Raw genomic sequence first — 26,826 nt, 5'->3', positions numbered from 1 at the left:
GTGATATTGAACCAGAAAACTTTGGTTTGATAGCTTTAATTTGGGTTCATACTTGCAAATTCCAAAATGCCTGTTTGATCATACAGGGAACACACATATTTTTATTCTTGAAAGTTTTAGCATAATCAAAATGATGAATACTACTTTATCCTCTAGATCAGGGGTAGACAACCTGTGGCTCTGGAGTAGCCCCTCTGCAGTGGTTCCCTCTGGCTTTGACAAAAAAATTATATTTTTTAACATTTTAATTTTCATTTATCAATGTTGTAGCCCTAAGGAAAATCCTACATTCTACAATAGTAAAAATGTGAAGCCTACATACCAATTAAAAAAAAAAAAAAAAAAGACATTTCAACAACTAAAATGTGCGTAATATATCTGCTGCCTGGCACCTTTAAATTTTGCCAAACCTCAATAGCAGTGGTTTAACTTAAATTTATGAGTTTATTTAACTACATCCTATGAAATAATGTTTAAGTTATTTGCTTTTTCTCCTTCTTTTTTAAATTTATTATCATTATATTATTGTCACTTATTTCCTAATATTGTACAAGTTTTTGTTTGTTCATGTTTTATGTGTGTATATGTATTTTATTTCCCATTTTACCAAATGGAATTGGTCTCTACATATGACATATTAAACAATCTTCAGAAATGCTGTGGCTAGTCTTGAGTCTCCCTAGCTGGTTAGCTGTGAATGCCAAATCCAAAAAGTAAATGTCATGGAATAAAATAGAGAATTTTGTAGTGTATGGACAAATGTGTTTGCTTTCACAGCCTGCTCTGCAAAGTTTTAGTACCAAATAGTGCTCTGCACAGTAGCCACCCTGTGGTAAAACATATTAATGAATGCTCATTTAGACTAAAAGTACAGTCTAATTTAGACTTAATACGCTGTGTTGCCTTCATTATAAGGCTAAAATCTGTTTTGTGGCACTACACAGATTTTTTTATTAGTATTTTTGGTCAAAAATGGCTCTTTTAATTGTAAAGTTTGCCGACTCCTGCTTTAGACCCTTATCTCACTAAGCTATACATAATCCCTGCATTAACTTTGATTTTAATTTCTCCTTTTAATGCTGTGACTTTTATTTATTTGTTGAGATAATCAATAAAAGTTAAAGTAAAAATAAATTTATAAAAACGACTAAGGCATCTTAACCATCTGTTATATCTTTAATATTATGCTGGAGTGAAATTAAAAGTTGTCCTGCACACTGAAAAATGAAATGCCTTTCACATGTTGTTTTGTATGGATCCCTCACGAGGCCCCAAATAACTGAGTCATGTTCATCTGCCAAAATATCTCCGCCTGCCAGAATATTTTTGCATCTTCTCAGATGAACATAGCTGCAAACAGCTGTGGCACAGACACGTCCCGAGCTGCACAAACACTGTTAAAAGATACTTTTATCTTTTATTTATTTTTTTTTCAAGTATTTCACATGCATCCACAAAAGAATAACAATTTAACACTGAAGACTGATATGAAGGTGGCCGGGTAACTGTAATTGGCACACACGACTGCGGGATTTCAACAATACTGGCCTACGTAACCAGTAAGGCTCACGTTTAAGTCCTTACTGTGAATCACACACACTTGATTTCAGGGTGGCGACCTCCTCGTCCGTCTCTAAGGCTTATGCTGGTTTCACACGCACAGAAATTCACTTAGTGTTGCAGAGAAGTTTAACATTTATCAGCTTATCATCTAGATTTCATCTGCTCAGCTACAGACTATCTTTTAGCAAAATTACAAAGTAAGGCAGCTGCATTATACAAAAGACACAAGAAATGAAAGTGTTGACAACAGTTAGAGTTAATCAACTCAACTGAAAATAACATCTATGCTTAACAGAAATCCCTAATTAAATCCCAGGAGTAACAAATGGTCTCCAAAGTGTTTAGGTCCCTTTTGTTTTTGGTCAAACTACAGACGGCAGGTGACGTCCCTTTTTTTTGGATTTCCTCTAACATTATTTCCCTTCTGCTCATTTGTCATTGGTGAATAAAAGAAGCAGTGAGTGTTTTTCCCTGTCTAAAATAATATCAACTAACACGCACACAATATTAAAATCACAGGAGATTCTTTCGACTCTATTTGCATCAGGAGCTGCCCGTCAGTGACCTGCAGAGACAGACAGAAAACATCACAGACAGGTTGTTAGACGCTGGAATAAAACAGCTAATTTATATTTGCATTTGAACATTGGATCATTAAATCACTGCGGCAGTTTCTGGCGTGTGGGAGAGTTCACAGTTTGTTCTCAGTACAATCTGTGCATGCATTAATCTCACTAAAACAGGAACAGCAGAGTTCAGTTCCCCAACGTTTAATAACCTTAAGTCTCACCTGTGTGAGGTCGCTGTTAGACCATCTCGTACTGGTTGTTGGTTATGTATCGAGACAAGCAGCAGGACAGGAAGATGCCGATGAGCTGAGAGGAAACACATCAAACATTAAATTAATCTCAAGGAACGGCTGTAAAACCACTGAATGACGTCATCAGTGCTTATACAGGCTGTAAATAACTGTACACATGAACTATATTGCCTAAACTTTTTTTTTTTCAAAGTGAAAACAAAGGTGAAAGTTTAAGTTATTACCAGCTATAAATGTTATTTGATTGTACATGCCGACTTTGCCCTGCTGTACTTAGTTTTACAATGTGATGGTTGATTATAGCCAACGTGTTGGTGTGGTCACGTTTGTTTGTACAGTCATATCATCTCGGCCAGTGGTTCCCAACTGGTGGGTTGCAGGTCCATTCTGAATGGACCACAAGTGACTTGCAAACATGTCAAGTTTGTAAAAACACTTTATTTTTAAGTGCAGTGAATTTCCACCGCTGAGCTTTTATTTTGAAGTGCTGTTTCGTGCTGTAGAGTGAGTGACTAATGGCCAGCTACTTGACAGAGACAGCAAACTAGCTTGAGGACGTGGCCAACCGCATGTCTGATGCTAAATATTAATTAAGCTGTGTGGACATTGAACTAATGGTTGGGTTGGATTTTCAGGTGTGGTTATCAAGTGACTCAGATCATATTTACAAGACAGGTGCTTTCTTGTTTACATTTGAAACTACACCTCAACACCAAAGTCCTTGACCTGTGGTGTCCCCCAGAGGTCAGATGAATCAATAAGATTTCTTAACACAGCAGTGCTGATGACAACCAAATTTACCTGGCCCTTTTATCTAATGACTTTGATCGCCTAAGCCCAGTTCACACCAAAGATTCACGACGAGATGAAACTGTTTTAGAACTTTACAGAGGAAAGTTGCAGCGGCAACTGAGCTGGTCAAATCTCTAGTGGCTGGTTTTAGAACGTAAAGGATGTCACTTGTTTCAACTGTCAATCAGCTTGTAGTGAAGTCCGCTGGTCAAGTCAAAACGACTGAGCCCTCTGTTTCCAACCTCACGTATGCCAGTGTCGGACTGTGAGTCACTGCTGCTTGCTGTATGCACTTATATTATTGTGGTGTATCTTTTATAAATACAGTCCATCTGATGCTCATTTTATTTCACATTTCACCAATTCATCACCACTACAAGTGCAGCTGAAGCCAGTATCTCACTATCCAAATTCATATTTTCAGAAGCTACAAATTATATTCAGCCACAAAATAAGCCTGAAAAGCTGGAAATCAGAACAGAAGTACAGAGAGTTGTTGCATAGAGATGATACACAGTCTTATCTAGTTGCACTGGTATGAACCAGATGGTTTTTAGAGCACTGCAGAACGGTACATACAAAGTACTTGCATGTTTCAACTCAAATCTTACTTGGAATTTAGAATCTCTTTGTCAATTCACTGATCAAATTAACAGCTGGATGTCTCAGAATTTTTTTCACAAGTAAGGGCACAACTAAAGTAATCTTATTTGGGAAAAATGAGGAGACATTAGATTGCATGTCATCCTCTCTCTGTCCCCCTTTCATGCGCAATTACTGTCCTGTCAAATAAAGGCATAAAAGCCTTAAATACAATCTGTAAAAAACATAAGAGCAGTAACTAAATCATCATTTATCATCTCAAAAATAAAGCCAAACAAAACATGATTTAGAAAAACCCCTTCATGCTTTTATTTCCAGCAGGGTTGACTACCGTACTAGTCTCATCACAGGCCTTCCTTAAAAGATCATCAAACAGCTTCAGCTTGTGCAAAGCGCAGCTGCTAGTGTTCTTACGAAAATCAAAAACACTAATCATATTACTCCAACACTCAGGTCTTTACACTGGCTTCCAGTAAGTGACAGAACTGACTGTAAAGTGCTGTTGCTTGTTTATAAATCACAAAATAGAGCAGGACCAAAATACCTCTCAGTGATATTTAAGCAGTGCACACCTGCTGCACCTCTCAGATCACTGTAGAGAAATCTGTTGGCAAAACCTACTGTAAGAAGTAAACATGTTGAAGCAGCTTTAAGTTTCGACGCTGCTCAGCTCTGAAACCAACACCCTGATTGTATCAAAGGTGCTCCATCTGTAGCCAGAGAGAAAACTAGATTTAAAATTCAACTGTTCTTAGATGCCTTTTAACTGCATTAGATCAGCTGAGAGAACACAGAGAGGAGAGTGCATTCTGTTCTTCCTATTTAATCCTTTGTTTTCAGGTGTGCTTTTAACTGTTCAATTTTATCTGCTCACTTGTAAAGCCAATGTGTATTAATTGTGCTATACATGTGTATATATATATATATATATATATATATATATATATATATATAACCTTGCCTTGCCTAGGCTGTGAAAACTGGTCCACTGTACCTATATAACAGATGCTTAATAGTTTAAGTAAGCTGTAACCTGAGATTTTAAATACAGTAAATACAGTGCATTGGCTTAATTAAAAGGTGCCCTGTGGCGTTCCTGACCTCCAGTACTGCTGTAAAGCAATCTTTTTATAAGTGGGTCCAGGTTTTGTTTGTTCTTGTGCACTCGGACAACGATGTCAGCGACTCGAGAAATGCAGCAATGCACCGACAGAAACAGAGAAGAAGACTCACAGTGAGGAGTAAACATGGATGTAAACAACTCAGGTTTCAAAGTTATGAAACACTTAAAGGAGTCACAACACTAAAAGAGCAACAACACCCTGGATTCCTATAACCCTCTCTATCTGCCAGTGAGGGAGCAGCGTCCATAGGAGGCCTTTTAGGACATATTTTTGGTCAGTTTTGCCTCTATTAGAGAATATGCCCCCGAGAGCAGACAGCTAATGAGGGGGAACAGAGAGCTTAGGGGAGACATGCAACATTGCATTATTTACTTATTGGTTCATTTATAGACTAATTTTCATCTGTTGCTCATAGACAGATGTTTTGCGAGATTTCTATGCTGCCTGTGTCACTGCAGATCTCAACACCAAAACTTGTGAGAAAAATGTTTCCACAATAAATACAGAAGATGGCCAAAGCTACAAAAAACAAGATATAGCGTCAGAAATAAAATTGTTTGTCAAGCATGGTTCCATATATTTTGAGACAAAGCACAATATGAGATGTACCTGGAAGAACGCAATCCCAAAAGAGATCCCTGCGATGATTCCCAGGTTGGACTCCATCACATAGGTTACCTGTTTGAAGCAGCCCTACAAGAGAAAAAAAATACATTTACAGAGACGCTCTAAAACTTTCTACCGACAGTTTTTGAGCTAACTGGTCAATCTGCTTGCTCCTAATAACTTAAAGCCATTTCAAACTACACAAATATGTAGTGGGGGTGGTGTAAGGGCCCCGACAAACTAGTCAGACCTTGTTACCTGTTTTTTGCCGATTCAGCAACAAAATTAAGCCAACGAAAAAGTGCCAAAAACTGCAGTTCTCTGAACAGCCACTTGAGGCTGGCTCCAGAAGCCAGCCAATCCACATAGACCCCCATGTTAAAATGCCCAAATTTACAGCAGAAATAAACATGTTTACAGCCTGGTGCAAAAAACAGTTTTGGTCTCTATGGATTATTTCCCCCTTTGTGACAACTGTATGGAGGTTGAATTTTTATATAACTCATCCATTTACATTTTACTTAGGCTTAAAGTTACGCATAAATGAGCGCGGGCTGCTTTGAGTGACAGGCCCTGTGCCTGTACTGGCCTGGCTCCCTCTTATCTGTCTACATACATGTGTAGAAACCAAAATCATTATGCCCTTTGCTCTCATAATACTCTACAGATGCTGGTTCCAATGGTGAGAACAGAACTCGGCAAAAAAAGCTTTTAAATATGGCGCTCCTTTGTCCTGGAATAATCTACAGAAGGATCTGAAACTGGCTGAGCTGATCACTGTGGAGGCATTCAAGTAGATTTTACAGGATCGAGAAATTAGCCCTTACAGTCGATGTGTCTGTTTGCTTTGTTGTAACTTGTAATAATGTTTATTTAAATGGGAGTCCACCAACCAATGTCAGTCTACAGCCTATGGTGCTGGAGCATGAAGGCAGTGAGCTCACCATGTTGTACACCTCTGTCTTAGCCTTGTCGAGGTCTTTCAGGATCTCTGGTGTGCATTTGGCGGTGGCTTCACAGCAGCTGACAGGAATGCCATTCTCTTTAAAGTACTCTGTTTCGTTCCAGTCAGTGAAATTGTTCACTCCGCAGCAATGCAACTATATGGGGAAAAAAGACAGCAACAAAATGAATACAGTGAAGTAACAAATGTCTTAATGTGACAGAAAAGTCGGCAAAAAAACGATGAACAACATCACTGCAGATGTTTTGGATCAATCAGGAAAACACCTGCAGCGACGAGAGCAACATGACCTGAAGTTCAAACCCTCAGAGAGCAGCACTTCTCTGCTCTGTGGGTTTAGCTGCTCTTTGAAAATGTTCTTGTGTAAACGAGAGTTCTTTGGTTTGTACAGTGAGAAACAAACAAAGTCAGATAAGAGTAGCACCATAAGTGTAATGGAAAACTTCCCACTTACAGTCCTCTGGATGGCGTCCACTGCACTGCTGCTGCTGCTGTCTGAGTTATTGTAGGACAGCACAGCTTTTTTATAGGCAATGCCCAGCTTGGCCTTGATCTGGTGAATTCAAAACAAAGAAGATTAAATATTTTAGAGGGCTGATGTAGTTGGTTTACAGTAAAAAATGTTTTGGACAAGTTACTTACCTCATGTCTGAAGATAAAGCCTGAGACACCTGCCACGAGCTCAGCCAGGAACACCAAGGTCAGGAACATGGCATACTGAAGGGACCAATGAAAAGAAAACCTTATGACAAGGTCAAATCTGAAGGGAATAATTCAGGGAGCTTTACCGCACCAACACTGACCAGTTTGAGCATCCATGGGCTGCCGCGGCATGTAGCAAAGCAACCGAACAGTCCAAAAATAATGATGATGGCTCCGGTCCCGATGAGGACATATGGTGCATTGGTGCTCTCCTCAGAGGACAGAGAGAAATAGGCCTCCAGGCTCACCTTCCCCCACACGCCAACGGCCAGCAGGATCACGCCTGTGAACTGAAGACGACAGCAGGGCAAATCAGCTCTGGCATCAAAGAGCCAAGGAAAAAGATGAGCAGGTTTTTAGGCTCAAAACCATTTTTCACTTGCAAACTGGCGCAGTTAAGAGTTTAGCAGCATTTTATCAAATAAGAAATATTATCAAGACCTACAGAGTTTAGGTTTTGCAGAAACAACCAGCCGCCGACTCTCTCAGGCACTGTCAACTGTCAAACTAGGCAGCGTTGATAAATTTAAATCAAGTTTGTGTTACTGCATTTCTCACCTCACGTGTTTTCAGAAATTTTACTGTACTGTTTAGCTGTAAAATGAGAGAGCTTACTCCGGCCGGTGGGTGGTGCTCTGTTTTCGCTTGATTGTTTCCAACATGGCGGATGGGTCACAAACAATCCCACTGCCACCTGCTACTCAGTTTTTTTTCTTGAACAAACTCATACACCAATGGAACAGCCAGCGAGAGCAATTTGGGGTTCAGTATCTTGCTAAAGGATACTTTGACATACAGGCTGGAGGAGCCTGGGATTGAACCACTGATCTTCTGATTGGTGGATGACCCACTCTACCTCCTGAACCACAGTCGGCGTTAGAAGCACTGCGAGGAGGCGGAGGAACAGAATTTTTTTCACAGACTGTCTGTCTCATGTACTGCTATGCTGATTTAGTTACTGTTAACAAAAAGTTATTTTTTTAAAAAATTAAAGTTACCAAATACAGCTTTAAAGCTAAAATTTGAAGATCAACACAAATTAAACTTAACTTTTGCTCCACAGATTTAATAAATGTGCTACTTAGTAGGGGTGGGAATCACAAGAGGATCCACAATACGATATTATCACCATACTAGTATTGCAATAAAATATATTGCGATTTAATACCTTTTTCAACTGTAAATTATGCCCCCAAATGAAAACGCTTCAAAATCTGTTTTATCTAATAAGATGAAGTTTTTAGTTTGATCATCCCACTTAAGCCTTTTTTGCAGCAGCAGCAGCAAATTGTATCTAGTGGTCTAAAAAAGCAATTAATTATTCTAATAGGCTAGCTTAAGATTTCATTTGTATGTGTAACATTAATAATTTGTATAATAAAAAAATCGATACTTGGCAGTGTGTGACGATACGATGCGATACGACATTGCCACACAAAAATATTCGGTTTTAAGAAAGTCAGATATTTTTGCAAATTGAAACTGGTATAAAACCAGCTACCTGATCTAAAACTGGAACAAAAGAAAATTTATTTTGATAATTGAATAATTTATTAGTCACAAAAATGCAGAAAAATGTACTGCTTTCAGCCTCGTACATTTAAAAAAAACTTTTCTTTTTCTTTGTCACATGTGATATTTTGATCATATTTAATTAGCAATAGTCAGCAACAATTTTAATATTTTTTTTGTCATTTTTGCAAATATGCAAAATTTGCTGAATCCAGCTTTTTATGTGTGAATTTAATGCTTTTCTTTGTCATCTATGACAGCAACTTTTATATCTTTGGGTTTTGGACTGTTGGTTGGACAAAACAAGACATTTGGAGACGTCATGTCTGTTTTCTGCCATTTTAGACCAAATAATCAATTATAAATAAATTAAGAAAATATTTATCAGATTAAATTAATTGTTAGTTGCTGTCCTAACTGAAACCCATCGCTCTGCATGCCAAGTGTCAGGTCTGGTAACACAGCTCTATCAATATTATGTTTTCCTGGGTACCAAGCAGAGAGCATGAATATAAAGCTTCTCAGATAGACCGGTGGTCTGCACCGAATCTGGCCGTGTGAGGGATACTTTTAATTAAGAGCCACGATGGGCTGAATCCAAGAAAAACACAATTTCCCTCATTGATTTCTTTTATTGAATCTGTTCTCAGTGGAGGGAATGTAGATGGAGAGAGGCAGATAAGTGGAGCTCTGACACACAATGTGTATTGAGTCAAAACTTAATACTAATAGTAACAGTAATACTGTTCACAATCAACATACATTAGATAAACTCTCTTTGTGCCAGTCATCCGACAGATGACTCAGATGCTGCAGATTAATTATTTACCTGTCAACATCACAGTAAAAACACACCTGGGATACCCTGCCAGCCTCAGCCTGAGGTTTAATCATCTCAGCATCTTTTTCCTTTACGACTGCCCACACAAGTCATTAGCCTGGGGGGAGACATCAGCTCAACCAGCCACGAGCAATAAATTGCAAGATAAAAGCACTGACCTGAACTTTGTGTTAGCAGCAGCAGCCTGAGATGATTGTTTGCTCAGTACAAAGATTAACGGGGGGAGCAACGATAACTGCTCGTTTTCTTACAAGACAGGCTCACGTTTTTCTTACATGTCATAATGGCTGCAATCAGATATTATTTTTATCAACGGTTATTCTGACGATTATTGTCTATAATCATTTTGTTAATAATAATAAATGATTAGACGATTTATCCTTAGTCAATTTTTAAATTAAAACACTGCCTTTACTGGTCACATATAAGATTTGCATCTTTTCTTTGTTTTATGTATAATTAAACCTGAATAATTTGGAGTTTTGGACATCTTGGACTTTAGGAAATTGTATTGACACGTTTACAAATTTATGACATTTTAAGACCAGTCAATTAATCAATAATATCCTTCATTCATGAAATCCTCTCATCTAAGAAACTAGAACAAGCAAATATTTTGCTTTTTTTTGTAACAATAATGGTCTTATAATTTCCCTGAAGGTTGCTGAAGGTTATGCAACTTAAAGTTAGAAGAAAGAGTGTTGTTGCTAAACCTCTATTTACTTCACTCCAATTAATTGCCTTCCTACCATAGAAAGTTCTTTTTTTTAAGATATTTTTGGGGCATTTTTGCCTTTAATGTACAGGACAGGTAAGTATGAAAGGGGGAGAGAGAGGGGGGATGACATGCAGCAAAGGGCCACGAGCTGGATTCAAACCCGGGCCACTGCGGCAACAGCCTTGCACATGGGGCGCCTGCTCTACCACTAAGCCACCGACGCGCCCCATAGAAAGTTTTTAAGCGAGTGCCCAGTAAATAAGTTGTACATTTAAACATTCCAAAATTAATCCACACTAACAAGAAGCTGCTGGATGCAAAAAAAAAAAGACATAAAATTCAACATATAAGGAGAACAAAGTTATCAATAATAAAAACTTAACAATGAATCAATAAATAATTGTTTGAATTGAGCTTTTTTTTTTTTTTTTTTTTTTAAAAAAGGAAATTCCTGTCCTTCCCAAAATTAGTATGAAATTGCATAGTCTATTAAATAAACTGCAACAATTATTTGATTAACCAATTACTGGAACAACAGAAAATGAACTGGCAACAATTTTGATAACTGATTAACGGTTTGAGTCATTTTTTTTAAACTAAAGAAAAAAGAAACAGACCAAACTTTTCTGCTGCCATCTTCAAAAATAATAAAAAATAAATAAAATAATTTAGCTTTGCATAGTATTTAATGATAGTAAAGTATTGTTGGTTTTCAGACTGTTTCTGAACATTTTACAGACCAAATAATTACTCAAGAACTTTATTGATGGATTTCTTAAATATCAACAACTCTGCCCTTGGAAAAAAAATTACATATGCTATCAGGGGTAATCAATCACTTTTTCACAACATCTGGTGTCACTTCATGTGTTACCTAGAGACACAGACTTAACTCAAATTTTGGAAGTACCCGTGAGCCTCTGCAATGTCCAAATCCAACAAAGTTTTTGTTTTTATTATTAATTGTTGTCAATATTTGCACATAAATATAACGTGTGCTTAAACTCAAGTTTACTCTACTGCACTAACACAATCCTTAACCTGTAATTTACGATTTTATTTCCCCTCTTATTTTAATTTATATATATATATATATATATATATATATTTATCTTCCTCTCTCATTTATTAGTTTTATTCTGTTTATTTATATTTAAATTCAAACTTTTGGGGTATCGGGTGGGGTTGTATTACATGTGTGATAAATACTCTGCAGTTGCACAGAGATTGTTCTGGGGTCTCATTTATAAAATAGTGCGTAGGATCCATGCTAGAAATATACGTACAGACAAAAACCAAAAATGGCGTTCACCTTTGACACTTTTTACAATCAGGCTTTCACGTCACCACCTGCATCGCCAATTTCTCGTCTCCAAAAGGTTCAAAGTTTCTCCCATCAAATGGGCTTTTACTTTTGAGTGAGAAATTGCTTGTTGTTTATAAATGTTTATAAATGAGACCCCTGGAGTCCTTTTGTTTTGTGTGTTTATGGATGTATGTGTATTGTTTCCTGTTGTTAAAATCAATACAGATACTGTTGAGAAAAAAAATCACAAACATAAGAATAAGTAATTCTCTTTGCAGAATAAAATGTGGGTGGAGAAAAAAGCCTTAGCAAATTTTTGACTTGACAGAAGTCTAAAATGAATCAGTGACTGACAAAAAAGCTGCCGAAAAAAATGTATGACCAATCGATTAATCGACTATTGCTGCGGTTTTACATATAATTAAGTTGGACGATAGAACAAGAAGAACTTAAATGTTAAATTTAACCTTAACTTGATAATATATTACTTTTAATGACTATTTTTAACCGTAGTCGATGGCGTTTGTTGAAATCAGTGACAGGTAACGGCTAACGGCTGACACAAACCGTTGATCAATCTGACCGAACAACATCAACAGCTGCTCCACCGTCTCTAACGGTCCGTACGTTTTCAACAAGTGGTCCTTTATGTCAACACAAACCTGCTCCGCCTTAACCTGAGGACATTTACTCAACATATTTAACTATCTGTGTGTTTCCGTCGTGATTTGAGAGACTGATGTTAGACAGCCCTGTTGGCAGCTCCGCCACCGCTTCTAGCTCCCATTGTTGCTCCTTTAGCTTGTTGTTGTCCCCCATTACATGACATGTAGCTCACCCAGAATATGAGGCTGTAGGAGATGAGGAAAGTCTTCAGGCAGGTAATCACTGGCTTCGTCTGAAGCCGTCGAGACGGCGGCGACATGGCGGTGCTTTTGGTTTAAAGTGGTGAGAAGACAGAGAAAAGTTGAGTTCACAGCAGCGCCCTGGAGGGGAGGAAAAACTTCAGGGATAAATCCGAGCAGAGAGGGGGAAGTGTCGTCACTGACCCACATTCACTTTCCTGAAGGGAAAAACAGCTTCCAACAATCCACAGTCAAGTCAGCAGCAGCCACGTTCATGCCTTTAACACATCACCATCATCCACAGGGACAGATTTCAAAATAAAATGCCTACAGGCAGCTTTCAGAATAAAACACCAACACGCAGCTGTCAAAATAAAACTGAAAACACTGGTTTCGTCGTTTAAATTTATTGAGAAAAAAATCCTCTTTCACTTTAAAAACAGAAACAGCGTATTCCTGTATTTTATACATAATTTCCCTTAGCTATTTGGGATTAGTAGGACCTGATTAGTATAAAAAATTGAACATTGTCGACCATGATAAAGTCCCAATGTCCTCAAACGAAACGATAATAAAGTCCCAATATACTAAAACTAGTATTTTCTAATTCACAGTGTCTTGGCTTGTTACTGTTGCTAAAATTGGTAGTTTTATGGTATATCAAACTACAAACATTATTAATCATTAATAAAAAACCTCATCCACTTTTTATGTTGGGGTCAGCTGCAGACTGATGTTGCAGAGATGGCTGCCATCTTGTTTTTTAATTGTTTTGCTACCACTAGATGGCACAAAAAGTGTCCACAAATAAGGACAACTGGTCTAAGTTAAGCAGAATGAAGTGCAAGGTCCAGTATACCCAAAATGTAATGTCCTAAAATGAGGACACAGGATCTTAGGAGGATTTATATGTATGTATGTATATATATATATATATATATATATATATATATATATATATATATGTGTGTGTGTGTGTGTGTGTGTGTGTGTATACTGCTAAACCTGCTAAACTATTAGTGGCAAATCAAAATCATGGTATATGTCAAAATTATGGGGCATTTTTACAAACAACACAGAACAAAGCAGCTTGGGTATGACATGACAAATAAAATGAGTAGTTAAAAATAAGAAAAAAAAAAAAAGTAAAACTAGTGGGCATTACAGCCACTCCCAACCCTGTTTACAGGCTACAACCACACAAAGGCAGCAATAATTTAACAAACAAATAGGCTATATAGACAAATGGCAAGGTCTGTCTTACAGCTAATGTGCATACAGAGACAGGCTAAGCCAATTTAGGAAACCCCTATAACATGGAAGATGACACTGTAGGTCTAATGTACTTTAAGTTAGGTTCCAAGACTTTATAAAAAGCCTCTACTGAGGAGTGAAGCATACAAGAGATATATTCATTAGGAACACACTGCATTATAAGATTGTGCCACAACTTTTTTGTTGGAGAAACATCCTTGGTCCAGAAGAGCAGAATATTTTTCCTGGCAGCAAAAGTCAGAAGATTGAAGAGTCTCTTATATTTGATATTTGTAATATGACCTTCCGGGAAACCCAAAGGCATAAGTCTTAATATGTCATTATTCTGGATAAAGGTCAAACATTTCCCCTCAGTTTGCCCTGGTAAATCTGTTCATTTTACTAAGTCAAATCATGAGATAGGGTGAAGTCAGATAATCTTGGACACTTTTTGGCAGATTACAGAAAAAAAAACCAACAACAAAAAATAACCCTGACTTGATGTTTTAGAGTCACAATCACCAGCAAGTTATTTAAACTCAAATCTATGCTTTTATTTTGAGGGCAGTAGTGTTATTTCCTGTCTCGTGCTGTGTCTGACTTTATAATTACATGTATTACTCCTCTGCTAATGTGACACACTTAAATGAGTGAAATTACATCAGCTGGGTACGCTAAATGATCATAACATGGCATGTATTAGATAAACATCAAGATTATTTTATTTATATTACAGCATTAGATCTTTTAGGCTTTCTGAGGGACATTTTAATCACATGTGATGACATTTTCACAACAAAGTATGACATTAAACTGTATAAGTGGACACTAGATATATTGCAACAAACTGTTTAGATCTATTTTGTAATGCCATAGTGTATTTTCTGCTTTAAGTCTTCAAAGCACTTTGCATACTTGTTGCATACATGTTGCAGTAAAAAGTGCTATATATAGGCTAAATAAAGGATATTATACACTATTCATATAATAATAGAAGTCCTATAAGGAATGACTGGGGATAAAGATTATATGAGTGTCATAATCAGGGGAAATTAAAAATGTTTAATCACTTTAAGGTACAACAAGTCATCACTGAGCTCATTAGTCACATGGCCAGTTATAACAAATAATACTAGAGTGAATGATTCGTTTGAATGGGTGTCCCATAGACAGTTTAATAAAGATGTCATGTGTATTTTTAGATTTTGCAGCCATGTGTTTATGTATGCATTCTTACAGGTATATGTGTGTTTATGTTGATGTAGGCGTATGTACCCTACAGCTTGTGTTCTATTGGTATCACTTTTGTATTTTATGATTATTTTTTCATTTGTAGCCTATAATCTTCACTTTTTTGTAAGGATCTATCGCAAGCAGACAACCAATTAACAAGCAAATAAATGAATAAATAAATACAATATGTCCTTTTTGGAAAAGTGTGTACTCTATTAAGTTTTCTTAAACTATTTTACATTGTGAAAAGGGAATGTGTAACAAAGGTCTACATTTTTTATTTGGTTAGGAGACCAGACGTTTTTAAGGGATCTATTAATTTGTCAATACGGTGATCTTCACTCTCTGGGTTAATGTGCTGTTACTGCTGTGAGGGGCGGGCTTTTATAAAATGGCTCAATCATCAGTTCTAATGCAGCGGTGGGAGGAAACAGTCAGACACAGGAGGTCCCATAGCGCCACCAAGTGGTGTCTGACTTTGATGATGAACTAGAAGGATCCTTTTCGAAAAGCTGCGGAGACTCTGGTATGACGGGAGCGCCTATTGTCCTCAGCGGGGAACTCAAGTTTTTTTTAAAAGAGTGGTTTGTTATTGTTGTAAACTATCTCTGGATTATAACTTTGTTTGTCTTTGTTGGACTCTGGGATCTGAACCAACCTGCGCTAAAAAACTTTTTTTTTCCAGGAGTGTCATCTTTGTGTTGTTTCTGACATGCTCCCCAGCCGCTTTGTTGCTCTGTTCATTTTATACTTCACAGGTGAGTCCAGACAATAAAGGTAACATCAATTATTTACATATATGTCTCAGTTTGTGAACTCTGAATATTATTGAAGTTGTAAAAAAAATATATTTTATGACATGATTGCTAGCTGAAGTTAGTCAAACATCCACATCATCCCCTGCAGTAGGGAAATACCTTCATCTCAGCAGTAATAACAGCTGTATTGGATACAGATGTGCTGAACTTTTGAGGCCACTGTATGAATGCAAATACAGCCTGCTCCTTCCTTCAGGAATGAGAAGCTGAAGGGGTGCACAACATCTCCCAACATGCAACTGGCCCAGAATCAGTCCAAATGAAGTTAAAATGAGCTCGTAGCTGATCTGCCTCCCTCTCCAGGAGCCCCTCTGCTTTGCTGACCAAGCAGTTTAATTACAGCTGGGCTCCAATCACTGCCAGTTAATTACCGAGGAGTCCCCCTCTGGGCCAAGTGTGCTAAAGCCTTCATTTAATCCTGCAGAGATAATAGCCTGACCTGAGATCCACCCGGAAGCTCAGATGATAATGCAGAGTGATTGAAAGGATGCTGGTCACCTTTGTCATTAGAGATAAATGAAGCCTTTGTAACTCAAACAGGCGACATTATGCCTAACTACACACCTTCCACTGGTGTGAGTCACTCTGCCTGCAGCGTGCATGTCTGAGGTAAAGTCAGTACTGTGAGTGGTGTGTGATGCACCATGTTTGTCAGTGTCTTGGTATTCGGATCATTTACATGAGTGAAAGTACCAGTGTGTAAAAGTACTACGTCACAAGTAAAAGTGCTGCATTCAAAGTCCTGCTGACAGGAAGCATTATCAGTTAATGGTAGCTACTTTAAGTATCAAAAGTAAAAGTACTAATCCTGCAGAATAATGGCCCCTGTGAGTGATACACTGAAGCAACAATGTGTATGCAAAATTTAACTGTTGAGCTTGTTCAGACTACTTCATATACAGGTTGGTAGTTTAGTCCATTGGTTCTTCACCAAGTGGTTGAGCATTTTCAAAGAGTCACATGATAAATCTGAGGTGTGGTAACACAGTTAATAGAGTAGGAAATAACAACAAGGGTCTGCTACACAAATTTGTATCTCTAATCTTTGCTTTTTCTTTTCTTAGATATTTAATTAGGCTATTTGACCTCTTGGGGCCACGAATAAAACTAGGGCTGGGTATCAGTACCCAATACCTTTGAGGAATTGACCAAAATAACTCAGTATCAAGTAGTATTAAAACATCAAAAGGAAAAAGATACCTGCATTTGATGCTTTTTCATCCGGGGGTCTGATCCCAACCAGATCGACACTGAAGTTGCTGCTGCCCGCCTCTGTAGCCTCTCACCTCCAGGCGAACAGTCAGTTCAACTGCCCTGTTAGCATGAGCTAACACAACAGCAGCGGCAGTCATTCAACACTGAGCTTTAAAACAGTCCCAACAAACTCACACCAACACCGAAACTGCTCAACCCATTCGATATACTTGTTAATAGCTGTTACGTAACGTTAGCCATGTGATGCTAACAGTTAGCCCTCTCGCTGTGTGTCCCCAGCATGGAGCTCACACTCCCGCAGCAGCAGCAGCTACAACCCATTCAGTCTCTGGTGTTGTGAAGTTAAGCGCAGTGTTTTGACAGGTTTAATCTTTCACAATGCATTTCAGCTGTTAGCCTAATGTAGTGGAGTAAAGGGTACAGTATTTCCCTCTGAAATAGTGGAGTAGAAGTAGCATAAAAAGGTCTAGTAAAGTAAAAGTACCTCAGTTATACAGTGCTTGAATTAATGTGCTTAGTTAATGTTCAGCCCTGCGGTAGTTTTAGCTGCATGTAATTAAAAACCCCTTTTAGTTGCCGTATGCATGATGGTGCATGTCACCTGAAGTAATGTCTGTCTCTATTTGAGCCCTGCAGTGCAGACTGTCTGACTGATGGGCTTTGCTTGTTTATTTCCTCTATGAGTAATTCACTGTGAGGGGGACTTGGGAAATATTAGTCTGGGGAAGTGTTACTGAGTGGAACATTGGGCTCATTATGAGAGAAAACGCTGACGATAGGGTTTAATCCACACATCGCTGGAACAATCTGAGCCAGCTCTTGGAGAAGGAGAAGTTAAATGTGATGCATCGTTGTTATTATTATTAGAAACTGTGTTAAAGTGAACTTTTTTTGGTTCAGGGCCAGAAACTAGCGAGCAGATTGAGCTAAAGCAAAGGAAGCAGTACAGGAACTGCCTTGAAATGGGGGTGGAGGTTGACACACTGGAAAGTTTGGCACTCGGCTCTAAACATGGTGTCCTTTTCGGGGTTTTAGAAAGGGATAATGTGCCTGAACCACAACCGCTGAGAAAGGAGACAGTAAAAAGGATTTATTGTGCAGAATCAGAGACAGAATTAAGAATGAAGGTCATAGTATGGCACACACACCCTTCTTCTTATTACATGAAAATAGATTAGTAAGAGGGACAGTGGCCAGGTCAGTAATGAGAACAGGCTGTTTGTCCTAATTTGTGGTGAAAGTTGTGGTTTTAAAGGCATGAAAACACTACAATAAAGTCTTTTGTCAAGAAAACACCATCATATTCATGCTGTTTCCAAGATTTCCATGTTTTCTGACCTTCCTCACAGTTTGCAAACCCTCAGGAGTTTCCAGGAGCATCGATGATTGTAAATCCAGGTGTCTATGAGCTGGAATGTTACTGAGCTTGTGTTAAAGGACACTGAGAGGAGGTTATGGAAAAGAGATTGTGTGGGGAGAATCATGCCCACTTGAGAAATGTGAACGGGTTGTCTGATGTTTCCTCATGTCTGACGTTTGTTTTTTCAGCTGCCTCTGGGACCACAACATACGACAGTTACAATGACTTCGTAGAGCAAGACCACACTCCTCAACTGGACTATAGCAGTGCGTATGGAAACACACACACACACCTTTAACACCTCTGGTATCTAGCACACTGCTTTCCACCATCAGTGTTTGACACAGATTTGGTTTTGCTAACAGACCCAAACTGGTGCCATTCTCCGGTTTTGACCAATGGAGAGGTGACCTGCCGCTCCCCTCGAGGCAGGGCCTACATGAGCACGTTGGGCACCCGCTGTGAGATGAGCTGTGATCGAGGATACCGACTGCTGGGGAAGAGCTCGATTCAGTGCCTCGCCAACCGACGCTGGTCTGGGACTGCTTACTGCCGCAGTATGTGGAAGTTGATTACTTTTCACCTTATTTAAAACACGTTACTGCTCTGGCTGGCAGGTGACTACCATAAACATAGGCACTGCACTTTTAATGAGAAGAAGAAGAAGAAGAAGAAGAAGAAGAAGAAGAAGAAGAAGAAGAAGAAGACGAAGACGAAGAAGAGCAATAAAAACACCGACCGTATAAATTAGAGTGTGTAATAAAAAAAAATGAATAAAATTGATTAAAGAAGGATGGAAACTAGACTAGACTAAACACATTTACTGAAAAAAAGCCTTCCTGTAAAAGTATGTTGGGAGGGTTGTGTTTTAAACAAAGACACTGACTTTGCTAGCCTAAGTTCCTCAGGTAAGGAGTTCCACAGCTGTCGGGGTCTAACGGAAATTGCCCGGTTTTCTTTTGTAACGAGGCGGGCCGTAGGAACAGTTAGGAGGGTCCTACCTGAGGAGGGCAAGCAGCGGCTAGGCTCATAGGGCGTAAATCTATAATGTATGTTGGAGCAAGGCCATGTAGGACTTTAAAAGTCATTAGTAATAGTTTAAAATCATTTCTATACTTAACAGGAAACCAGTGTAGCATTGCAAGAGTGGGAGTTATGTGGTCTTGTCTCTTGGGATTTGTTGAAAGTCTGGCAGCCGAGTTTTGAATGAGCTGGAGACGGGAAATGGCCTTTTGTCAATAAGTGATGGGCTGACTCATTCTTTTACAGTATCATTTCCGTCGAGTTGATACATGTTGATCTCTATGAGTCCTGATACTTTTTGCAAAATATGGTGTCAGTTTCTCCGTGACATTCTGTGCCTGTTTACACCTGACATTAACGTGTGTTTTGGGTGATCCGATCACAAGTGGACAGCACTAAATACAAGTCTAAACGACCACCAAGACACATTGTGATCCGATCACTCGAACCATTTGCTGAGGTGGTCTGGGATGCATTTGACCACATATCTTTTGTAGTGTAAACACTAATGCGTCATGATGCCTCTCAGACAATAACTACAGGAACAGGGATGTGACTCAGCTGTTTACTTGTATTTGGATCACTGAAAAGCATGTGAATACTAGGCTCTCTGTTATAGTAGATGCACTTTCCACCCCAAAAAACCTCTCTTCAGTGCATTACCAGTAATTATTTACATAAATACAGATAAAATATTTATTTAATGCATCGATTCAGCATCTCATCTGTATGTAGGTAGGCTGTGTAAGCTTAATATGATTATTACAGAAATGTCACTGACCAATGATCTGTTGTTCTTTGAGGGGCAAATAGCAGATGTCCCAGTTATCGCCACAGCCTTGTGCTGCATCTATGTGGTGTCAGAATAATCTGAAGATGATTTCCTGATCATATTTCATGGCTTACCCGGTCTGTTCCCTTCGTTCTTTATCATCATTTAACCCTGTGAAATCTGAGCAAACTGGCTTGATTTCTTTTAAAGGCAATGAGCAAGAAAAGAAATGAGCCATAAACATAGCAAGAAATTAGTAAAAAGTGGAAATTAAAAAGAAGAAAATTTGTAAAAAAGAAAGTACCAAGCTGCTCATTGATTTTTTTCCTTTTGTTTCCAAAAGAAATTGCACCAGTTTACTCAGGGTTCAAATTTTTAAATACTTGGGAAAGGCGTCTGAAAGCAGCTCAGGAAAAGTGATGTTGCTCTAGGTTGCAAAAGGTTAATCACTCTGAGCAATAAAACACAACACATCTTCTTTGTAGTGTCCATGTTGTTTCCACATTACAACCTAAAGCTCATGAACACACCAAAGTCAGAAAAACAGCCATCTAAGGAGCACATGAAAACACCATTTGCCTTGACTCATGGAGGTCTCAACCACTGTGAGCAGTATCCTGCAATAACAGTGAGAGGGAAACTCAGGGATTTATGAGTTCTTGGACATTTGACAGGCTGACCCTGTAAATACTGGACACTAAAAAGAGTCATTCATTCATTCATTCATTTCCTCTAACCAATGCTTAATGTCTATGTGGTGATGCTCCTTCAGGGATTCGTTGCCACGTGCTGCCCCTCATTCCCCATGGCAGATACACCTGCACTCACGGCTTCATGGTGGACTCCAGATGTGATTTCACCTGTGACCGTGGCTATCGCATCGAGGGGCAACACTCACGTACCTGTCAGCGCCGTGGGTCATGGAGCGGCGTACAGCCAGAGTGTGAAGGTACATATCAAGCTCTGACCAGATGTTTAAGCTCAGAAGTCTTTGTTCAACTGTCAACTTGAGGTTCAACTTACTACCATAACATGGACCTAAATTCAGACCATCTGTTTTGCTGTCCAGTTTTTCATTATTCTTTCACAACAGCAGTCTCTGAGTCACACAAAAACAAAGGCATATTTCCTGCTCGCCTGGACTGAATCCAGAACTGTGGTCTGCTGTCTGCCATATTCTGCTCTATACGACTGCTACAGATAGATGAATTCACTTCCTGCAAAATCTCCAATAATGTTGTAATTTTCCACCTGTTTATGTCAGATACTGACCCTCCAAAGATCAAGTGTCCTCCATCCAGAATCAAGTACGCCGAGCCTGGAAAACTCACTGCTACAGTGACCTGGGACCCCCCCATTGCTAAAGATACGTCTGAAAAAACACTTGAGTATGTCACTCCTTTCCTTTGCTTCCTTTTCCTGTTGACTTTAAAATTAAATTAAACACTCTGCCTACACTGTATTTCTCTCTCTCTGAAGTATAATATTAGTAGGCCAGGAGCCGGGCACCGACTTTAAAGAGGGACAAAACATTATCCGATACAAAGTGTACGATCAATCCAGGAACAGAGCGGCCTGCAAGTTTATTGTACGTGTTGAGGGTAAGTTGATTTATGAGGTGAGTTTGAATACTAAAGATTGAAGGAGCTGAAGGTACACAGACATCCCGCGGTAGAGCTGTTAAGAAGTCTCTTAATCACTCCACCTTTTTTTTTTATACAAAACCAAACAATGGCAGCATAATGCGGCCTGGGTGTGTGATTTTAGATAGCATGCTGGCATCCTGGAGGCAAAAGAGGTGTGACGGGCATGACATGTAACACAACAACTCCGGCCTCTAGTGGTTTCCAACCGGTCCAGTCATAGGGACCAGATTTCTCCTTAGTCATTAGTTCAAGGCCCACACAGTTTAATATATTCAGTGTCATACTTGTGTTTTGCCATGTCATCCAGCTAGTTTGCTTAAGTTTTAACAAACTTGACACATTTGCAAGTCACTTGCGGTCCATTCAGAATGGACCCAGGACCCACTCTTTTAACGCAACCCACCAGTTGGGAACCACTGCTCTAGTGTGACATGTAACATACTTGTTGGCATTACATGGCCACGCCAGTCATTTACTATCCCTCTTATATGGTGGCTGTTCTCATCCTCTGCTCGAAGGTCAAATCTTATTGTTTTCCTAATATTTTCAGCTGCTCTTCTTCTTCTTTGAGTTAGCTGCTAACTGCTTCTAGCTGCTTTTTAAATCATAGCTTTTAAATCAAGTCGCATACATAACGTCAACAAAATGTCACACCTGTTCCATCCACGGTCCTGTCCTGCCAGCTGTCCCTTGGAATAACAGCATAGAGTCTAGCTAGAGTCTGAGCCTGGATTGTCTGCACATGGCTCTCAACGTGGAGTTGGCTGAGCCAGTGGCTAGCAGCTGATGGTGCTAACAATGTGAACAGCGCTAACAACAGCAACAGTGCTGACAGAGCTAACAGTGTTAACTGGGGGGAACCTGAGGGTGGGTGTTACACTTCTGTGACACTATTCTGCCACCGTGAGTTGGGACAGTGTTATCAGCAGTAACTGCTCTATGAGCGCAGTGCAGGGAGCGATTAGCTAGCCTCTGACCCCATAGTTGGACCACACAGGGAAGGAGTGTAACTTCATTTCCTGCTCAGGACGCCTTTACTCTACTATATCTTTACATAGCAAATAGTTTGATGCTATATCAATGCTCTGAATGTTGTATACAGCTCCTTCAACCTAAAAACAGCATTATAACCTTTTTGGGATTTCTTATTCTCACTGTGTTCTCCTTCCAGTGAGAAGATGTCCAGAATTACCTGCACCTATGCACGGCTACCTCACCTGCTCCTCTGATGGAAATAACTACGGTGCAACCTGTGACTACCACTGTGACGGAGGATATGAAAGGAGGGGTGTATCTAGTCGTGTCTGCCTGTTCAACCGCAGCTGGGGCGGAGATCCTGCTGAGTGTGTTTGTGAGTCTGCATAAAAATGCCTATCATGCTTATGAATTTACAGCATAAACATTACAGTATGCATGGTGTGTGAGAAGGTTTAAATACAGGATGCAATTGTGGCTGTGTGTTTGTAGCAATGGAGATCAAATCAGACGTGAAGACGGTCTCCGCTCTCCTGGATCAGTTCTATGAAAAGAGGAGGCTGCTGATCATGTCTGCGCCCAACATGACGGACTCCGACTACCAGCTGCAGAACGTCATGATACAAGTGAGGAAGTGTTGTTTTTTTTTTTACTGCTGGTGTTTTTAAGGAAGTTTGAATAAACAACTAAAATCTTATTTTCCTTTGAATCAGAAAGCAGACTGTGGATTAGACCTGCGACATGTAACTGTGATCGAGCTCCTGGGCTCTCCGCCTCGTGAAACAGGCCGCATTAAAGAAAGCCTGCTCAGCTCTGAAGTCATCGAGGGTTTGAGGTAACAGCGTGATACATCATCACTTAGTTATTCAGCCGTTTTATGGCTTTTTGTGGGAGGAAAACATTCATTTAGTTGAATAATTCCATCCTGAAATGGCTTTATGTAACTCCCATTCTCGAATTGTTTCTCCTCACTCCATTTGAATGTCAGGAGCCTCCTAATAAAAAGAGAACCTCTGTGGAAAAATATCCAGCTGACGGATTAACACTGGTAAAAATAGCAACGTCATAATTCCAGGATAGCAGTAATGGGATTTTGAGACTGACAGAACATCAATAGTAAACATGTTTTGTTTCATATGAGAATCAATGAGTAAAAGCTTATTTTAAAGTCCACCATTTTGCCCCAGACATAACCATGTAGGACTGAGTTTATCTTAGAGAAAGGCAAAGATATAGATTTTCCACCAACTGTGTAATCTGAGTAAGGGGTACTGCTCACTTTTTCCAGACTGGAAAATGTCTTCAGTCTCTTCACTGACACACACAAATCCCACAGCTGAGTGAGAGCAGCATGTTGAGGCCCATTCTTTTAATGTGGCACAAAGCACTCTGGGAAACATGGGAGACATCACCAAGGCAGAAGTGGTTGAGTGAAGTGTATTTAAACAGAGACATTCTTTAGGATACCTCCATAAATATAGACAAGAGAGCATTACAAAGTTAAGATTAAAGCTGCACTAATTAATAGTCTAATATCAATAATGGATAAAGTGACTGTGTGTGTTATAAAAGAGACTATACCGGAACTCTGTGCTGTCCCTCCGCTCAACAGTGTTTGTAGCATCTTCACTCACACCACTCTCATCAACCTCGTTTCCAGATGCAACTGCTTTTAGCAAAAACATCTCTGAACAACCCACACAACAGCAGCAGACAAAGTTAGCAACTGGTTGGTGAACACAGCTGTGCATTTAGCAGCCGGTTAGTTGGTGGAGACCAAACAGCTTGGAGAGAGTGAATGTTGTGCCAAATTTCCACAGCATGGTTCAGCTTGACTCAACTCAGCTCAGCTCTCTTTTGGAACCAGGGGTCGGTTGCACAAAACACCTTAAGTTGAGATTTTCCATAGAGTCTTACTGTGTGTTCCACTACCCATGCTTCCATATTAGATAGTAGGTTATGCCAGAAAAGGATTTAGTATGTCCCAATGCATAATATGTCAAATGTAGTATACCAAAAATACCAGAATGTTCTACTACATCTAGTCAGATTTTGCAGTATGCAAGCCAGCATACTTTTCTGGCTGTTCTGACCCACAATCCTCTGCACAGTGGACAATTCATCACATTGACTGAGTCACCAACAGATGACCGCTTGCTGACAGCTGATTGAAAGCCCTAAGACGCCACAATGATGGCTGACAGCTAATGCAAGTAACTGATGACCAGTTGAATAGTAATAATAGGAATATTGACTGTTTAGGAAGGGGTCTGATTTGGGGACCTCAGAATTGCATCTCTGCTTTTTGCAGATGATGTGGTTCTGTTGGCTCCATCACACCGTGATCTCCAGCATGCACTGGGGCAGTTTGCAGCCGTTGGGATGAGAGTCAGCACCTCCAAATCTGAGGCCATGGTTCTCTGTCGGAAAATGGTGCAGTACCCTCTCAGGGTTGGGAGAGATTACTGCCTCAAGCGAGGGAGATCAAGTATAGTATCTGGGAGTCTTGTTCACGAGTGAGGGTAGACTGGAGCGTGAGATGGATCGGCGCTTTGGTGCAACTTCTGCAGTGATGCAGGCGCTGCGCCGGTCCGTCATGGTGAAGAGGGAGCTGAGCTGGAAGGCAAAGCTTTTGATTTCTTTTGGTTCATCTACATCTCAATCCTCACCTATGGTCATGAGTTCTGAGTAGTGACCGAAAGAATGAGGTTGTGGATACAAGCAGCTGAAATGAGTTTCCTCTGTGGGGTGACTGGGCTCAGCCTTAAAGAGGAGCTTGGACATCCGGAGGGAGCTCAGAGTAGAGCTGCTGCTCCTCCCTGTCAAAAGGGGTCAGTTGAGGTGGTTAAGGCATCTAATCAGGATGCCTCCTGGGTGCCCCCGTCACTGGTAGGAGGCCCCAGGGCAGACCCAGAACACGCTGGAGGGATGACATATCTCATCTGGCCTGGGAACACCTTGGGGTCCCCCAGGAGGAGCTGGAAAGTGTTGCTGGGGAGAGGGACGTCTGGGGTGCTTTGCTTGGCCTGCTGCCCCCGAGACCCGACCCCAGATAAGCAGATGAAAATGGATGGATGGATGGATGTACTTTCTAAGGGCAGCTGCAGTACATAAAAGTACAAAGAAAAAGTATGCGATTTGGAACACACCCTTAGTTAAGGTTTCCTCATAATTGAATAAGTTGCACAACCTTAAGTCTTCTCCTTAATGTTTCCTTAAACTGTTCACATAAATATTCATGGTTTTCTCCTTGTCTTAATCTTAAACTTAAGGACTACCTAGACTGTTGCACAAAAGACTTTAGCAACCAAAGCAAGCTAAAAAAAGGAGAGTGTCCTGCCAGCAGGAGAGCCCAGTGGATATGCTTTAATAATATTGAATCATGAGATAGTCAAGTGTTCCTTCATTAATCTAATCTGTATCTCTCTGTAGACAAGCGTTCAGAATCTCCAGATATTACTTCAGCATGTTGCTGCTGGACAAGCTGGGCTCAGACCGAGAGCGCTTCATCGCCCCCATGTCGTCGGACGAGCTGTTCTCCTACATCGATAGCTTCCTGCTGGATGAAGAGGAGCGAGAGCGGCTGGAGCACCACAGGGAATTCTGTGACTAATTCAATAAACCTCTCTGGTTGCCACAGCGATAAGCTCATCAGTATTACTAAACACAAGATGAGGAAGGACAAACAAGCAGGAAGCAGGTCCAGAGGGACATTAGGAGGGGAAAGAGGACAAGAAGGCAGTTCCTCGTGTTTAAATGTGATCACTAAACAACACTGAAGTGCTAGCACTGTTTTCTCTCTTGAATAATCATCTGAAAGGAACAAAGGCCAGAGAGTGGATGTCACAGCGACAGATAATAAGAGACAAGCTTGAGTAAAACACATTAGTATGAAAAGACAGTTTGAACCATTGATACATAAAGTTAGCTTGGATACATGATGTGGGTTAGTGTTTATGTCAGGGCCCTGTTAGTAAAACTGTTATCTAAATACCGACACCTCCTACAAAAGACTACTGAGGAACAATTTCGTGGACAGATTCTTTTTAAATCCAGCTGGTATGGACGATCAAGCATGTCTTTGTGTTTAGTAAATTTTTTATTGGGTGAACAGAATATTCATGGCAACCTCGA

The 26,826-nt window shown here is 39.8% G+C and overlaps 2 protein-coding genes across 4 annotated transcripts; one reads left to right on the top strand and one right to left on the bottom strand.

Moving 5' to 3' along the window:
- Positions 1-1,157: 1,157 nt before the first annotated feature.
- On the bottom strand, positions 1,158-12,681 carry tspan7 (tetraspanin 7). Its single transcript, XM_049586309.1, has 8 exons — positions 12,390-12,681; positions 7,276-7,464; positions 7,115-7,189; positions 6,927-7,025; positions 6,453-6,608; positions 5,512-5,595; positions 2,354-2,438; positions 1,158-2,128 (listed from the first exon to the last, which is right to left on the bottom strand). The coding sequence occupies exons 1-7, from the start codon at positions 12,474-12,476 to the stop codon at positions 2,370-2,372; spliced, it is 759 nt and encodes a 252-aa protein (XP_049442266.1). The 5' UTR covers positions 12,477-12,681; the 3' UTR covers positions 1,158-2,128; positions 2,354-2,369.
- Positions 12,682-15,353: 2,672 nt separating this feature from the next.
- Positions 15,354-26,674, top strand: srpx2 (sushi-repeat containing protein X-linked 2). 3 transcript variants are annotated; one of them, XM_049585504.1, is made up of 11 exons: positions 15,354-15,409; positions 15,569-15,641; positions 18,465-18,542; positions 18,642-18,833; positions 20,844-21,020; positions 21,336-21,459; positions 21,551-21,672; positions 22,889-23,068; positions 23,185-23,318; positions 23,406-23,527; positions 26,125-26,674. In XM_049585504.1, exons 2-11 carry the CDS (start codon positions 15,596-15,598, stop codon positions 26,303-26,305), a joined length of 1,356 nt encoding a protein of 451 aa, XP_049441461.1. In that variant the 5' UTR covers positions 15,354-15,409; positions 15,569-15,595; the 3' UTR covers positions 26,306-26,674. The 3 variants fall into 3 exon arrangements, with proteins under 3 accessions (XP_049441461.1, XP_049441459.1, XP_049441460.1); XM_049585503.1 differs by having other exon boundaries at positions 15,386-15,467; XM_049585502.1 differs by having other exon boundaries at positions 15,363-15,641.
- The last annotated feature ends 152 nt before the right edge of the window (positions 26,675-26,826 follow it).

The sequence above is a fragment of the Epinephelus fuscoguttatus genome, linkage group LG9 (assembly GCF_011397635.1).
Source record: "Epinephelus fuscoguttatus linkage group LG9, E.fuscoguttatus.final_Chr_v1".
Classification (NCBI taxonomy): Eukaryota; Metazoa; Chordata; class Actinopteri; order Perciformes; family Serranidae; genus Epinephelus; species Epinephelus fuscoguttatus.
This window is presented reverse-complemented; position numbering and strand designations above follow the sequence as displayed.